This window comes from Mesoplodon densirostris, chromosome 7 (assembly GCF_025265405.1).
Source record: "Mesoplodon densirostris isolate mMesDen1 chromosome 7, mMesDen1 primary haplotype, whole genome shotgun sequence".
Taxonomy (NCBI): domain Eukaryota; kingdom Metazoa; phylum Chordata; class Mammalia; order Artiodactyla; family Ziphiidae; genus Mesoplodon; species Mesoplodon densirostris.
The window spans coordinates 63,947,023-63,962,860 of NC_082667.1; the positions used below are offsets into that span (position 1 = coordinate 63,947,023).

Consider the following 15,838-nt stretch of genomic DNA (forward strand, 5'->3'; position numbering starts at 1 on the left):
TCAGTTCCAGGCTATGTGCTCGGCACTATGGCTTCAGCCATGACCAAGGCAGCATCCCTGCTGCCCTGGGTGAGCCTAGCTCAGCCGCTGGATGTCTGGCTGCCTTCCAGTCTGAGTACCTGCCGGCTTTCTGTCTGTCCCTACCTACCTCTGCCTACACATCCATCTACTTGTGTGTCCATCTCTCCTGCTTGCCAGTACACGTATGTGTCTGACTGTGTGTTCGTTGACTTGTCTGACTCTGCAGTCGTCACAAATGGTCCCATGTCTGCTGGAGGGAACCAGCCTGTCCCAGGCCTCCCCATGGCGTTCATCCTCACCTTGATGTGCTCTGTTTGTTTTCCTGGCTTTCCCCCTTCTCCTCAAGAGCACGGACCGTGTCCAGTCCATGATTCATCCTTGTGTCTGGTACTTGCAGCGCGGGGCTGAGACAGACAGATTTGCCGACTGAATGAACGAAAACCTCCCGCCTCCGTGGGCTGAGTTACAGGGAAACAGAATTGTTCTCACTCCTCCAGGGGAGAAGAAAGGCAGGTCCCAGGTTGTGCCCAAGCTGTAAGGAAGAGACAGCAAATGCTGTCCGTCCCCATGAAGGTTAAGAGGGGTTTAAGAATGGTGCTCCCATGGCAGGGAGCTCAGGATTTGGGGTCCTACCATGGAGGTAGACCAGAGCTGGGTCCCTGTCTGGGCAGTCTGGGGGGGTTTCAATGGTGGATGCAACACAGGAGTCCAGGGAAGGGAGGTTTTCATCTTGGGGGCCAGGGTATATGCTCTGCCAGGGGAGGGTGAGGACAGCCTAGCCCCACCTTCTGGCTGAGGGGGTGCTTGGGGTTGTCCCCTCCCCTCCAGCTTGTTCCCGCTAAAGCCCACCTGGAGCCGCCCTGCCGGCAACGGCATACACTAGAGCCCCGTGTCCTGCTCCAGGGCCCCCTCCCCACCAAGGACCAAGGGCAGGGTCTGGTTTTACTCCCAAGCCAAGGGGAGGGGCCCCAGGTCTGTGTCAGTCATGTGATCAATGCAGAATAACCTCCCCGGAAACATTCATAAGTTTAATCCACGCCAGTAATAAAATCGCATTACATTTCTCATAAAATAAATGTTCCCATTTATATACAGAAGACAGACTGTACAGGCCCAGCCTGGCCCCAGGAGGGGTCACACACAGACGGGCGGCGGTGGAGGAAGGGCCATTCCTCCCATCGAGGACAGAGGAGTTGTAATCGGCAGGAGAGCGGCTGGCCAGCCAGGCGGGTGGGTAGGCGGGCGGACGGACGGACGGGCCGGGAGGCCAGGTGCCGGGCGTCACTGAACCTGGGGTTCAAAGGTGCCATTGAGTTGCCCCTCCTCATAGTCCATCTGACACAATATCATGTTGTTCTTCAGGAAGAATTTGTCTCCCACACAAAATCTGGAAAATCCAAGCAGGAGAGAGAGGCCATGGAGGGGTCCCAGTGGATGGCGGAGGCTCCAGACAGGACCCCACCCGGCCCAGGAAGTGGACGTGCGGGAAGTGAGGTCCCGGGGAGTCTGCTCCTCGAGCTTTCCGGGGGGTCCCTGAAAGTCCCATGCACACCCCGTCAATCCAGAGGGGATCCCTGAAAGTCTCTCGGCCAGGCCCTGCAGCCTGGGGTGTAAGACAGACAGATAAGCCCGGGTCACAGCCCTTCCACATAGTCAGAGCTCCTGTGGAGGTGGGAGCAGGGCTGGGGTCGGAGGGGAGGTGTAGAAATAATGTACCTCAGTGCCAGAGCGGGAGAAAGAGAGGAGGAACAAAGAAATAGGAAAAGACCGACCGAGGAGAGGGAAGGAGAGGCAGAGATGGAGCACGAGGAAGGGATAAAATGGCTGACTTTTCCAACCAGCTTAAGGAAATGGCTCAGTGAAGGGCACTCTTCCTCCAAACAGAATCTGGGTTTCCGGGAACATTCTTTCAGGAGGAGGTGACCCTGTCCCACCATCTTCCTTCTAACCCAAAGAAGGCCCTGCTTTACCTCTCTGCCCCTCCCAGTCCTCCTCAAGCACTGGAGGACTCAGCCCTTCCCCCAAAGGCGTGCCCAGGGTGTCTGAGGGCTGTCGTGGGACCCCAGGGTCACAGGCTCAGTCCCAGCAGATCCCACTTCAACCACCAGGTGGTGCTGCAACTTCACCGAGCCCTCCCAGCAGTAGGTCTGGGCAGAGCCCCAGCCAAACCAGCATTCCCTGCAGGTCCCTCTGGACCTCACCCTCTGGGAACACTTGTATGAACTCCTTCCTCACCTGGGGGCTCCTGAGAAAAGGGCCTGCCTTCTGGGGCCCGGCCCCCAGCCAGGGTTGAAGGGCTCTGGCTCCTTAGGTCCCTAGGGTCTCCCATGGGGCTCGGGGCACAAAGTAGGGGCCAAAAGACCAGAAACAAGGCTGGGCTGGAACCAGAATCACAGAAGTGAGTGACGGTTCCCCAAGGGGATTTCACCCTCCAGGTCTGGGAACCCTTTTTCGCTGGAATGTCCATGCGTGCTCCTGCATGTAGCACACACACACACGGCACAGGACATGCATACAGAACCCTTGTGCACACACATTTAAAACATGCATGCACAGGCATGCTCATTTATTATGCACACACAGACTCACCCCCCGCCATCCCGTACATGGACATTTAAAAATACATGCATGGGACTCCTCTGGTGGCGCAGTGGTTAAGAATCCACCTGCCAATGCAGGGGACACGGGTTCGAGCCCTGGTCCGGGAAGATCCCATATGCCGCGGAGCAACTAAGCCTGTGTGCCACAAGTACTGAGTCTACACTCTAGAGCCCGCAAGCCACAACTACTGGGCCCACATGCCACAACCACTGAAGCCCGTGTGCCTAGAGCCAGTGCTCTGCAACGGAGAGAAGCCAGCACAATGAGAAGCCCGCGCGCCGCAATGAAGAGCCCCACTTGCCACAACTAGAGAAAGCCTGTGTGCAGCAATGAAGACCCAATGCAGCAAAAATAAATAAATAAATATATTTAAAAAAAATAAAAATACATGCATGGACACTACACACACTGCACACAGCTCATGCATGGCCCCGTCCATTACATTTGCACAGAGCTGTACTCCACAAACATGTACACGCGGTACTGGAGGGCACACATTTGGCTACAGGGCTCAGGTGTACATAAAACACAGGCATGAACATACATGCTCACAACAACATGCACACACAGAACCCGCATTTGCATGCATGCCTCCATGGCACTCCTGGTCTGTGGCAGTAGGTGTCAGCTGGGGTCTGCTGAGTGTGTTGGGTCTGTTACAGGCCAGCACTCACCTCTGGTTGCAGAGCTGGCAGGCGAAGCAGTCGAGGTGATATACGTTGTCTCGGGCCCGCATCACCATCTCGAAGGCTGGAATCAGCTTGCTGCAGGCGGCGCAGTTTCCTGTGGTGCCGAAGAGCCTGCAGAGGGAAGGGTGCAGAGGTTTCAGGCACCTGTTGGGGTGGTGTGGGGGGCAGGGGAGTTGCCTCCACCCAGGGCCCCACCTGCCCTGCCCCTGGTTCAGCAGGTGGGCCTGGGCAAGAGGGAAGGAGCACAGATGACAGTGTCTAGATTCTGCTAAGAGAGAAGGCTTCAGAGAAATTGGTGCATTCACACCTGGGGACCCAGGTGTTGGCTGACGCTGCCCATGCCCCCGCTTCACTGACAATGCCTCCTCCCAGGCTTCCACTGGGGTCCCTCAAGCACCTGAGGTCCCCAGAAGAACACTGGGCTGGGCCCTGAGCAAGGACTCCAGACTCACACAAGCCTGAATTTAGAGAGAGCCTGTTGATCATGGGCTGTGCGTCCTCAGGCAAGTTACCGAGTCTCTCTGAGACTCATTTATTTCAGCGGTAAAATGGGGACCATAATACATTCTTCACAAGCTCGTTGTGAAAACTGTAACCTCTCAGTCACAGCTCCTTTAGTAAATGCCTATGTAGCGTTTGCTATGTGCCAGGCACTGTTCTAAGGGCTCTCCAAAGACCAACTCATTTAATCTCGACAACAACCCTATGGGATGGTCTTTTTCTGCTACCAACTCATGGTGTGACTTGCCTAACTCCCTTTTCTTGAACCTCAGTTTATCCTTCTTTAAAATGGGAAGCCTGGACTAGATGATCCTGTTCAAAGGTGCTTCTAAAACAGGACTGATGCCAAAAGGAAGTTCCAAGGCCATCTGGCACAACGCCTCTTTGGGGCAGGTACCCCTCCTCTTAGCTGCTGGTTGCAAAGCTCTAAGGACAGGGAACTCACTCCTTTCCCCCATGTAGGCCAGTCCTTGGCTGAATGTTCCAGGGGTCTGAGCCAGCCAGGCCTCTGCTCTGCAGACTGGCAGAGCAAGCCCCAAGTGAGGCAAGGGGGCTGAGAGGCGGGCGGGAGGCCCTCTAATCCCTGATTTGTCCAGCTCAAGCTCGGGTGCCTGCAGATGAGCTTGGCTCCATTATTCATCAGGCTGAGCTGCCTGGTGGCTCAGATTAAGGCAGACAAAGGCCGGGCCAACAGCATCTGCTTGCCAAGAGGGGCCTTTCTGGCCACCAGTCCAATGAGAAGTGACTGCAGAGAGGCAGGCTCTGGACAGCCATTCTCTGGGGCTGAGCAGCTCAAGGAAGCCCCATACCCACACCCACTCAGGCCCACTGGCCCACCAGGCCTCGAAGTCATTCCTGAGCCTCTGCCAGAGTCCAGGAGAATACCTTCAGGCTCCAGTAGCTGGCAGGGCCCAGGATGCTTGTGGGTGCATCAGCTCTGTAGATGAGCCCATCCTGTACTGTGGTCGTCCCTCTCCAGGTCCTGTGGACTCGTCAGATGGTCTGCCACCTCCCCTCAACCTGGTAGGTTCAGCCCCCAGGTGATGTCCTAAACCTCCAGACTTGGAGACCCCTTCCAGGTTGTCAAGGGGTGAGTCCCCAGAAGCATCCTTAACCCCTCCTCCTGGCCTCAGCATCTCTCCTCCAGCCCCAGTCAGGAGCACTGAGTCACACATCCTGGTTTATAGCACCACTTAAAAAAAAAAAAAACTCCTGCAAAGGCAGAAGTTAAAAGAGAAGGTGCAGGCAGGTAAATCTTAGGCTCTTCGGGGAAATAGGGGAGCCTCTGCTGATAACCCCGCCTTCCCCCCACCCCAGACATGCCCAGTCCTGAGCAGAGGGAGCCCCAAGAAGCCTGGCCATGACCTACTAATTAATGCGATGGGCCTTCCTTCCCCGCAAGGCCCTGCCGCCACCCAGCAGCCTGCATGGGAGCCAAATGCAGATGCTGGGTGTCAGCCAAGGCCCCTGCTTTGTGGCCTCCTTCCAGCCTTGCTGATGTCATAGATGGCCTAAGGGAGGGTTAACTGGGGAGGAGGAGCCCTGGGGAATAGGATCCAGGTTGTGGAGGAGGGTGGGTTAGAGCTCTGAGGAATGCCAGGAGGGGAAGCCATAGTCTTTTCACCATTCACAGAGGGGTAACCTGAGGTGGGGGAAGAGGTTCAGGACTAGTTCAAACCCAGGTCTTTAAGTTCCAGCATCAGCAGCTCTTCTTCTAGGGTCTGGCTACCTACCAGGCTCCCCAGGCATGGGGGTGTTTAATCCCAGGGCCCACCTGGAAGATGGGGAGCTGGTCCCTGGGGAGATTGAGAAGGAGACCGTCAGGCCAGAGGGGCCCAGGGAAGTCAGAGCTTCCCCACCTGCTCCTGGAAGCCCCTCCAGGGCGTCCCTTCCCAGATTTCAGGGACGGGGTGGGTCAAAAGCACCTGGCAAAGGTAGGGCCAGAGCCAGACTGGTGCCCTCGGGAAGCTTCTCTTGGGTGCCCAATGGTAACAGATGTGCCCGCCCAGGACCCGTGCTGGGCACTGAGTCCAAGGGGCAGGGCAGGGGTGGGGATGAGTGCAGGCAGGATGCTGGGGCTAGAGCAGGGCAGAGCAGTGCCAGCCTTGGAGGATGGGGCTTTCTGAGCAGAAGGGCTTGGGGGGCAGATGGGGTGGGGGGCCGCCCACCTCAGGTAGTCGCGCCGGCACAGGATGAGGTTGGCCTTGGTGTAGAGCGTGGAGCCCACCTCGCCCAGGCGGCAGTCACAGCAGGCGCACTTGAGGCAGTCCTCGTGCCAGTACTTGTCCAGCGCCTTCAGCAGGTAGCGGTCCTTGATCTTGCGGTTGCAGCCCGCGCAGCCCTTCTGCTTCCCTTTGGGCTGGACGGAGAGCATCGGCATACCTGCGGATGGACAGACAGATGGACACGGTGGGCCCTGCGGCTCCCACCTCAGGGTACATCCCTCTGCTTCTCTCTGCTGCCCCCTTCCAGAAGCCCTCCCTGTCTCCCCAGCAGCTACCTCCCCTGGGCCTGGGTCCCGCCCTGTGTGGGCTGCATGGCACAGCCTCCTCCCCTGCCCCGTGAAGGTCCTCCAGAAGCTGTGGGAGCCCCGCGTCTACTCTGCTGCGGCTGCTCTACACAGCTAGTCCTCACGCCCGCTTCCCTGAGTTGTTCCTCTCCATCCAGCCACTGCCCCCTGTGCCGTGTGATCCACGGTAGGCCTGAGGCTTCCTTATGCAGACACCATCCATTAGCTCTTTCGGCAGCCCTGAGAATGGAATCTTGGGCTTGGGGTCCACTAGAACTCCCAGATCTTTTTGCCACCTCAAGGCTTCCTCACACTGCTGTGTGCTTGACCATTTTAACCTAACACGTCAGGCTACAGACTCTTGATTGTGGAGGCGTCAAGAAGAAAGTGGGGGCTTCCCTGGTGGCGCAGTGGTTAAGAATCCGCCTGCCAATGCAGGGGACACGGGCTCGTGCCCTGGTCCGGGAAGATCCCACATGCCGTGGAGCAAATGAGCCCGTGCGCCACAACTGCTGAGCCCGCGAGCCTAGAGCCTGGGCTCCGCAACAAGAGAAGCCACCACAATGAGAAGCCCGCGCACCGCAACGAAGAGTAGCCCCCGCTCCCGGCAACTAGAGAAAGCCTGCGCGCAGCAATGAAGACCCAACACAGCCAAAAATAAATAAATTTTAAAAAATAAAAAAAAAAGAAGAAAGTGAGATGCCCCTGTGATACTCCCAGGGGGCAGCAGGAGCTCTGGAGCTCCTGGTCAGTGCTTGGGGAGGTAGCTGGGCCTGGCCTAGTGGAAGCTTTCCTCAGGAATGTTTCTAGCTAGATTCAAACTTCCTACCTGCCCTAGCCAGTACTTGTCCATCAGTGCCCCAGCATCCTCGCTTATCCTACCAGGATAAGAATCTTGGAGACACCGGCCCTCTCCCAGGGCCCATGTGAGCTTCCCGACATGCAAGGAAGTGGTAAGTACAGAAGACAGGAATCGCAGCGTGGCCTTGACCAGAGGGAGGGGCAGACCTCCCACCAGGCAAGCATGTACAGCCAGCCACACATGCCCCGTGCACACAGGCAAGGTGTGCAGGCGTGGGCATGTGTGTGCACAGAGGCACAGGCTCCTAGCCCCCGGCCCTGAGGCCATAGGGAGGGGCAGTTGAGAAGGAGGTGGGGACAGATGTTGTCTGGGAACCTGGACATCCACGTGGAGTCCTGAGGCTCGAGGGTGGTGAAGACTAGGCTTGGAGGCAAGTGCGGAGAGTCTCAGAGCCCAGCTGGATGGTGGGGTTGCCTTGCACTTGTCTAAGTCTAAGTGACCCTCACAAGGGCTCAGATGGGTTGAGGGGTCACCGCTGGGGGAAACAGCCCACGCCCTCCTGCCTCCTCGGTTTTCCAGCAAGCCCCCGAACACTCCCTCCCCCTGGGCCCAAGGTCTCCACAGGACCCCTGCATTCTCCAGGGCTCTGGGTTCAGCTCCCATTCCCTGGCATCCCTCCTCTCCCTCCCTCCCCCTCACTGCCCCCAGCCCGGAGTCCGAGCTGCTTCCTTTCCCTTCCCTCTTCTGGGTTGTGACCCTTCCTCAGGCTCCAGGAGAGAACCAGCTTCCAAAGGACCTCAGTCTCAGAATCCACAGATGTCAGGTGAGAGGGGCCCCCAGGGTTCGTACAGGCAAATGCTCTCATTCTACAAATGGGGGAACTGAGGCCCAGACAGTCCAAAGAGCTAGTGTAAGCCACTGCTCAAGCTGGCCTGCAGGGTTCTTCCTCCCTCCTATGCTCTTTCTCAGCCTCGCTGCTTCCTCAGACTTCTCTCGGAGAGGGGGCGGCCCCCCAGCCCCCAGGAGCAGCAGGACAGGTGAGGGCAGGAAGGAGGCAGCGCATCCTCCCTCCTCCAGCGCCCGCGGGGCCCATCTGTTAGCTGGGAAGTTTGCTGCCTAATGCAGCTCTACAGGTTAATTGGTCTGAGAGAGTGATGGGGCTCAGGATGACTGTGTCCTCAGGCCCGCCTGTGTCTCCTCTGACAGGGGCCAGCCCGGCGGTCACAGAGCTCAGGGGAGCCCAGAGAGGCCGCTGGGGAGCAGGCCCACCCGAGAGCTAAGGGGGGCCTAAGAGGCTCCTTCCTAGGCCTGGCCTACAGGGATCAAATGGGGGAGGGGTTCAAAGAGCTGAATATGGAAAGGTCTGGGGGCTCCCAGGGTAAAACTACTGTCCCTGGGGCCTGTGGAAGGAGCACCCAGCCAGCATAGCTATGCATATACATTCCAGCTTGGAAAATGCCAGACCAAGTCTCTCTCTAGTCCCCCCACGGCGGATTTGCCCCTTGCTCCCCAGGGCTAGCAGCAGGCCTGGCTCCCTTCCCAGCAGCCCTGAGCCCTCCCAGGGCTCTATACTTGTGCTGTCACTGGGAGGGGGGTGAGTGGCTGGAACATCATTACTCAGGGGATACACCTGGCCCACTAAGTTATGCCCCCAAATGAAGGGGGGTCCCAGCACTAGGAGCGTCTGTCCTGCTCCATCTTCCGTCTGGCCTGGCTCCTAGAGAGGCTGAGCCTGCAGGGCTGTGGACCACATGGTAGCCGGTAATTCCATCACCAGTGGGACCGAGCACCTAGAGGATGCAGGGAGGATATGGGGAGCAAAGCCACACGCTGCCCCAGGTCCCCCTCCTGGCATACAGCAAGTGCTCTGTGAGGCCTGAATACCCTGCTTTAGGGTGCTGGACTCTGCTTCCTGGGTCCTGGAGAACTCTTTAAGAAGCCACATGGCTTCTGCCAGTGTCTGATGTCCACTGAGACGTGGAACACCAGGCCCAGCCTGGCTGAGGAGGTCCCAGAGCATCTGGGGACCTCGAGCTTTCTTCGCCTGGGAAGGCTGAGGTCCTGGGAGAAGTCTGACTCACCCCTCCCTTCTTTACCGAGCACCCACACCGTTTGCTCTCATTGGGCTAGTCCAGGAGACTTGAAAACACTCCTGGAAAGGTGAAGGGCCTTTAAGGGGGGCATCTGTAGTCTCCTTCTCCCAAATAGAGCAAGATGTTCCCCAGAGGGTCTGGGTTCTCCCTTCCTGTCCTGCCTCCCCAGCTCCCACCCAGCCTGCCTGTCGGCCCTGCAGACACCTCTTCCCTCCCTCCCTCCCCGGCCCGGCTCTGGGAGCTGAGCCTCGGGCCATGCACTTTCCATTAAGGAGATAGCATCCCTTTGCTGAAGTCCATTTGGGATCCATTTTAGTGTTATCTAAAAATCAAATCTACATGGTAATCCTTTTAATGTACTCCTGACTTTAGAAAAAAAACAGCTTTGCGCTCCTTCAGGAAAGGTTTTAAAGCATTACCCAGTAATTACTACTCACCCATGAAAACACTGATATTTTACAATGGATGATGTTTGCCTCTGCATGGCGTGTGGACTCACGCTCAGAAGCACACACGAGACCCGGCAAAATAAACCAATTCACTCAGCCCGTGTGTTCCCCCAAACTCGGGGTGTGAGGGGGACCACATTTGCTAGGAGATGGGCCAGACTCCTACCCCGCCTCTACCCTGGGCGGGCTGATGGTGGAAGGAGGCAGCCTCCCAGTCTGACTCATCCGGCTGCCAGACACTTACCCTCAGCTCTTTAATCTGGGGAAAAGCCAGACAGTCCCGGTGACCGGGAGGCACTGCCAGAGGTCATTCAGCTCTTCCCGCATCCTCGAGAGTGGTCTGCCAGGCCAGACCCAAGTCCTCAGCAACTCCTGCCCACCTATCCCAGGACAGCATGTCCCTCGGATGGGACTTCTCTAAGGTGCCAAGGCCACCGGCTCCCGGTCCCACCCACGCCTCCAGTTTGGACAGCACACTGAGCCCGGCTGTGGAGCACTTCCTCTGCTCACAGTGAGCTCCTCTGAGGCAGGTCCTCCTCCCCAGAATGCCCACCCCACCCAGCCCCGTGTCACTCCAGGTCATGCCCTGTGGCTCCCCTGCTGGAAGCCACTGTGGCCACCACTGGGAACTCTACCTGGCACTTGAGGCCCCCTCCCACATGCCAGCACCTCCTGCCTGGCACTGCTGGCTCTGCTCCCTGTAGAATCCCAGGAATAATGTCCCTTTCCACCCTGCAAATGGATCTCATTTGCTTCTGCCCTAGAGCCTTCCCTCCGCCATTGCTCCAGGAAGAAATGCCTTGTCCTGCCTGCCCCACTCTTCCCCAAAGGTCAGAGTCAACAGTGCAGTTGAGGCTAAGAGCACAGACTTTGAACTCAGAGAACCTACTTTCCAATCTGGGAACTGTCCCAAGTAGCTGGAGGGCTTGGCACAAACCCCTTTACCTTTCCAACTGTCATCTGTGAAATGGGGCCATACTAGTCTCCTTCCAGACTATAGTGAGGGTAGAATAAGGTTCTGCAGAGGAAGCCACAGCACAGGGCCTGGCAGCCAGCTGGGACCAACAAACAGGAACTGGTATACTGTTAACATGCACCCTGGGATGCCTCTCCTGTTCTGACACTTGTTTTTTGGCTCTTTTAATTTTTTATCTTGACATTTCAAACTTCCAGATTTTGCAAGAATAGGAAGAATTCCTGTATACCCTTTACCCTGATTCCCTAAATATGAACATTTTGCCATATTTGCTTTATCCTTCTCTGTTTATCTGTCCATCTCCCTCCCTCCCTCCCTCCCTCCCTTCCTATATAATTCTTTTCCTGACTCATCTGTTTCAGACATGAAGCCCCTATACCCCGAAATACTTTGATTTCCTGAGAGCAAGGACATTCTCTCATGTAACTCCAGTACAATGATCCAAACCAGGAAATTATCATTGATCTAATACTATTATCTATCCATTCAGATTTAATCAGTTCCCCCAATATCTTTTACGGCAAAATAAAAGTCTGGATCATGCATTTCATTCAGCTGTCAAGTTCCGTCTACTTGAATCTGGAAGAATTCCCAAGCCTTTCTTTGTGTTTCAAGACACTAGCATTTTTGAAGAGTACGGGCCAGTTATTATGAAGTTTCCTTCAAGTTGGGTTTATCTGACCCCTTTGACTATATGACCTTAACTCCTATGTACCTCTTGGTTATAAAATGAATATGAGAATGGCCCTCATAGAGTTTCCGTGAGGAATCCAGGAGCTAATACGTGTGAAGTGCTCAGGACGAACCGAACGTGGCAGCCAAAAGTTAGCTCTGATTGGTGTCACCCCATTCAGCACATGGGGAAGGATGACCTTAGTCACAGCTCCATCTCAGGCCGCTACAACAGTGATGGGCACATTTGGAGGAGAATTACCTGATTTGAACATGCAACCATGGTTCAAGTCATGCAGGCACTGGTTAGAGTCCAGCCTTACCCGAAGGATAGTCTAGTGGCCACTGCAAATGTGTGCGGGAGGTCAGCCCCATCTGTCCCACAGGCTGCTTCAGGGACCAGTCAGAGGAGAAGGGGGCTGTGGCAGCTCAGGGGGCCCCAGTTCAGGGCAGGTCCCTCTGTGTGCCCCGGGAGGCCTGGGGCACAGGCAGGTGTAGGCTTGGGATTTCTCATCATCTCTCCATATGCCTCAGCACTGTTCCAAATCCGTGCCCACATAGAAAAACACAGCTGCCCAGAACAGTGCTGGGGCTTCCTTTTCTCACACTGGGGGACAGGCAGGGAGCCTGGGCTGGACTCTCCTGGGGGCTAAGGGCATTCTGCAGGGAGATATCACTGACTGAACACTGAGAAGTGCTCAGCTCACAACTGCTTTATGAGACGGGTACCACGCAGGCCCCATTCCTGTCTACTGTTGACACGTCTTCCCACCTGAGCCTGTCCTAGGCTCCGCTGGTGGTGTGGGGCACCTGCCCTAAAGGCTCCATGGATCAGCTCCTGTCTGGCCTCCTGTGTGGAGCCCTGTTCTTGATCCTGGATAAATCACTGTGGCTCTCAAGGCCTGTCTGTCTCCCCACCTGCACAGTGGGAATGATTCTAGCCTGTACTTCTAAGGATGTCCTCAGGCGTATGTAGGATAAGACCTTGCATTAAATGCACCTCTTTCATCACAGAAACCAGCAAATACCCTTCCAGATGAAACCTATTCCCATTTTAATGATGGGAAAACTAAGGCACAAGAAAGGCTGTGACTTGTCATGGGTCACACAGAATGAGGCAGAGCTGGGATTTGAACCCTGGCAGCCTGTCTTCAGGGCCCGAGCACTGGACTCAACTGCTCTGATGCCAGGCGGGGCGCTGCTTACCTTGAGATGCTAGTAGACCGGGAAGGGAGACATCACAGAGATTAGGAGACACAGAAGGTATATGCACATGCAGGTCATACGTGCAAACAGACACAGCTGCACACAGACTTGCACACATACGTGTAATCACACACATGCGTACAAGGTCCACGAGAGGCGGGACTGTGTCTGCTTATTCTCCCCAGAACAGCTTTATTCCAGGCTCCAGCACAGTGCTAGCATACAGTAGGTGCTCAGTAAGTTGCATGAAAAGACACACCCCTGCATCCAAGGACACGCACGCATGGGTGTCACATAAAAATACACACTCATATGCCTGAGCAGTCACATGCACATTTACTGCCTTTTAAAACACTACACTTCCAAAAAGTGGATCGTAGCTATAAATCAAGCTCTGATTTGAACAAAACCCACGAAGGAGAGGCCTGGTGCTCTGTTTTTAATTCCACTTTCCTCAGGAAATGGAGGAGCACAAGCCCTGAGGTTTCGCCCACATGGACCCAGGCAAAACAGGGGAAATGATCCAGAAGTGATCAGTCCCACAATCGTCACACCCATGTCAGCTGCTGGAGGGGTAGGGTCTGGGTCCCTGCCACCTGCAAGGTGCTTGTACCCAGCAGGGCCCACACCCGGGCCTGGAACTGCAGAGTAGGATCCCAAACAGAGCCAGCCAGCGGCCCCTCCTCGGCATCAATCCTGTTTAATAAGGAAATTTGAAAGTGTAATCTAATTTTGCAGAATCTCTTTAAATCTCGTTTTCTCAGAAGTAACTTCATTTCGCACAGACACATCCAGCCTCGTGCGAAGGCCTCCATTTCACACCAGTTTTATCTCCACAATTTCTCGTCTCACTGCACTCCTATCCCAGGGCCTTGCCACGCGCCAGGCGAGGCCTGAACTAATAGCATTTCCTACTCATTTGGAATCAAAAGCCAACGAGAACAACTGTTGAAGCGCACGGCTACAGCCACCTAGAGCATGCTCATTACTGCCCCTGTGCACAGCCCCTCGCCGGTAGCTGCGCATTGGATTTGATGAGGGAGGGAAGTGGGGTTCCTGTGGCCTCCAACTCCCCTAGGGGTTGGGGGGCTCGGCTCCCGGGGTGGCGGTCAGCGCGGCGGGGGGACGGGCCCCTTTGACTCTAGCAGTGCCCCTCAAGGGGCTCCGAGAGAAGAGGCAGGCAGGTACACACTGACGGTGGTCCTTGCAGACAAGGTGGCCTCAGCTGGAATTCTGACTCCATCACTGCCCAATATACTCACCTGCTAAATGAGAACAGACTACTTTAAAGGATTATTTGGAGGACTGAATTAGATAATGGACATGAAATACTTATAACAATGTTGGATACAGTAGCTTAAAAACAATCAACTAAGAAAATTTATGCACATCCGATGACCCCCCAATTCTCTTCCTAGGTATGCGCCCAACAGAAATGAGAGCTTATATCCACCAAAAGAGATGTACAACGATATTCGTAGCAGTTTTCTTCATAATAGCCCCAAACTGAAGACTACACAGATGTCCATCAACAGTAAAATGGATAATAAATTATGCTATGGTCATACAACAGAATAGTACACAGCAATGATAAAGAAGGAATCACCAGTACACACCACAATGTGCATTAATCAGACAGTATAATGTGGAACAAAAGAAGCCAGACACAGAAAGGTAAATACTGTATCATTCTATTTATATGTAATTCCCAAACAGAAAACCAATCCATGGTGATCAATGTCAGAATAATGGGGTGTATCATCACCTGGCAGGAGGTGTGAGGAAGCCTGCTGAGGTCCTGGAAATGTCCTTTATCTTGATCTGGGTGGTGTTTAAATGGGTGCATACCTACAGAAAACTTCACTGAACTGAACATTTGAGACTTGTGCCTTTTACTGCATATATATGATACCTCAGCAACAACAAAAAAACTAAGAAGGAGACCCCTCAGTCTCCGTCAAGACTTTATATGCCTCTTCATAAAACCCACCATTTACCCACTATTCACTACATCTGTTGTCTCAGTGAATCCTCATTTTAACCCTGAGGCACTAAATGATGACCCCACTCAACAGAGGCCCAGAGAGGTTCGGGCCATTACCCGAGGTCACACAGCTGACAGGCAGGGGGAGGATTGGGGCCCTGGCCTGCCGGAATCCAGAGTTCCATTTCTCACCCAGAACACACCTCGTGGCCTCCCTGAACAGCCCAGGTGAAGAAGGTTTGCTGGGGCAGCCTCTGTGCAGCCTGGACACAGGTGATGCTAGGGCGGGACCCTGGGGGGCAAACTTAGAGCAGGGCCCGGACTAAGACCAGGAGGGATGACAGGCAGTGCACTGTCTCCAGGTTCTGGTGGGTCACAGGCTATTGCTTCTCACCTGTTGTTCCTTCAGAAGCTATTGCTGCTGTAGGATCTTGAAAGGGCTTCTGGCAGGGCCAGAAAGGGGACACAGACCAGAATCTAAGGACAAAGACAGCACAGGGGCCGGGAAGGGAGCAGGAAGGCCGTGAAGAGGCAGAGCAGAGATGTTTGCATCGCAGCCTTGAGAGAGACGAAGAAGCCTCACTGGGGAGAGCCGAGCTGTGAGGGGGGAGCTGGTGGCTCCGGACCCAGAGTCACAAGAGCCGGGGAGCCTCAGTCAACAGCCAGGGGCTCTGTGTGAATGAGGGGAGAGGGGAGGGTGTGGGGGGAGCTGGAGAGGGGCCCAGCTGAAGGTAAGAAATTTAAAGGGGGTGCAGCAAACGCTGGCCGTCTCTGAAGTGCCAAGTTCCTCCTGGTCTCCACAGATCACCACAGTAGAGGCCGAAGGAAAGCACTGTCCAGTCCCATCCCCAAACAACTGCAGCGTTTGACCACATGACAACACCTCGCACCGAATGCCTACTACGGGCCAAATGCTTTATATTCGTTAAGGCTCATTCTCATCATGACCCTGAGGTCAGGGAAATCACACAACCGGCCCGGGGGCATCCTGTGAGTGGCCAAGCAGGGCTTTGGACCCAGGCTGCTGGCCAGGAAGTGCCCCACCCCCTTCCTGCTCTCTCTAGAGGCAGCATCGTGTCATGTTTTCCCCAAGCAATGGGGTAAGTGAACTTCTGCTTGGACCCAAACTGGGCCCTGCCCAAAGAAGGCAGCTCTGAAACACACCGTACAGGGACAAATCAGGGAAGGATGGGCCTCTGGTCCCCAGCGTCACCCCAGAGGACCCATTTCCTACGCAGCAGTCCGAAGCAGCAGGCATTTCTGCAGCAGGTTCTGGCAGAGACAAACATCCTGAGGAATGGTGGGTCCAGAAGCCTAAGCCCGCGGGGACCTTCC

At 55.3% G+C, this 15,838-nt stretch overlaps 1 protein-coding gene across 2 annotated transcripts in view; it reads right to left on the bottom strand.

The window, feature by feature from the left end:
• Positions 1-1,060: 1,060 nt before the first annotated feature.
• LMO1 (LIM domain only 1) overlaps positions 1,061-15,838 on the bottom strand; it is a 40,873-nt gene continuing 26,095 nt past the window's right edge. For both annotated transcript variants that reach the window (XM_060104259.1, XM_060104258.1), the window contains 3 exons: positions 5,981-6,194; positions 3,297-3,422; positions 1,061-1,408 (listed from right to left, as the gene is read on the bottom strand). In XM_060104259.1, the coding sequence (XP_059960242.1) occupies positions 1,303-1,408; positions 3,297-3,422; positions 5,981-6,194 (446 nt within the window). In that variant the 3' untranslated portion in view covers positions 1,061-1,302. The remainder of the gene's footprint in view (positions 1,409-3,296; positions 3,423-5,980; positions 6,195-15,838) is intronic.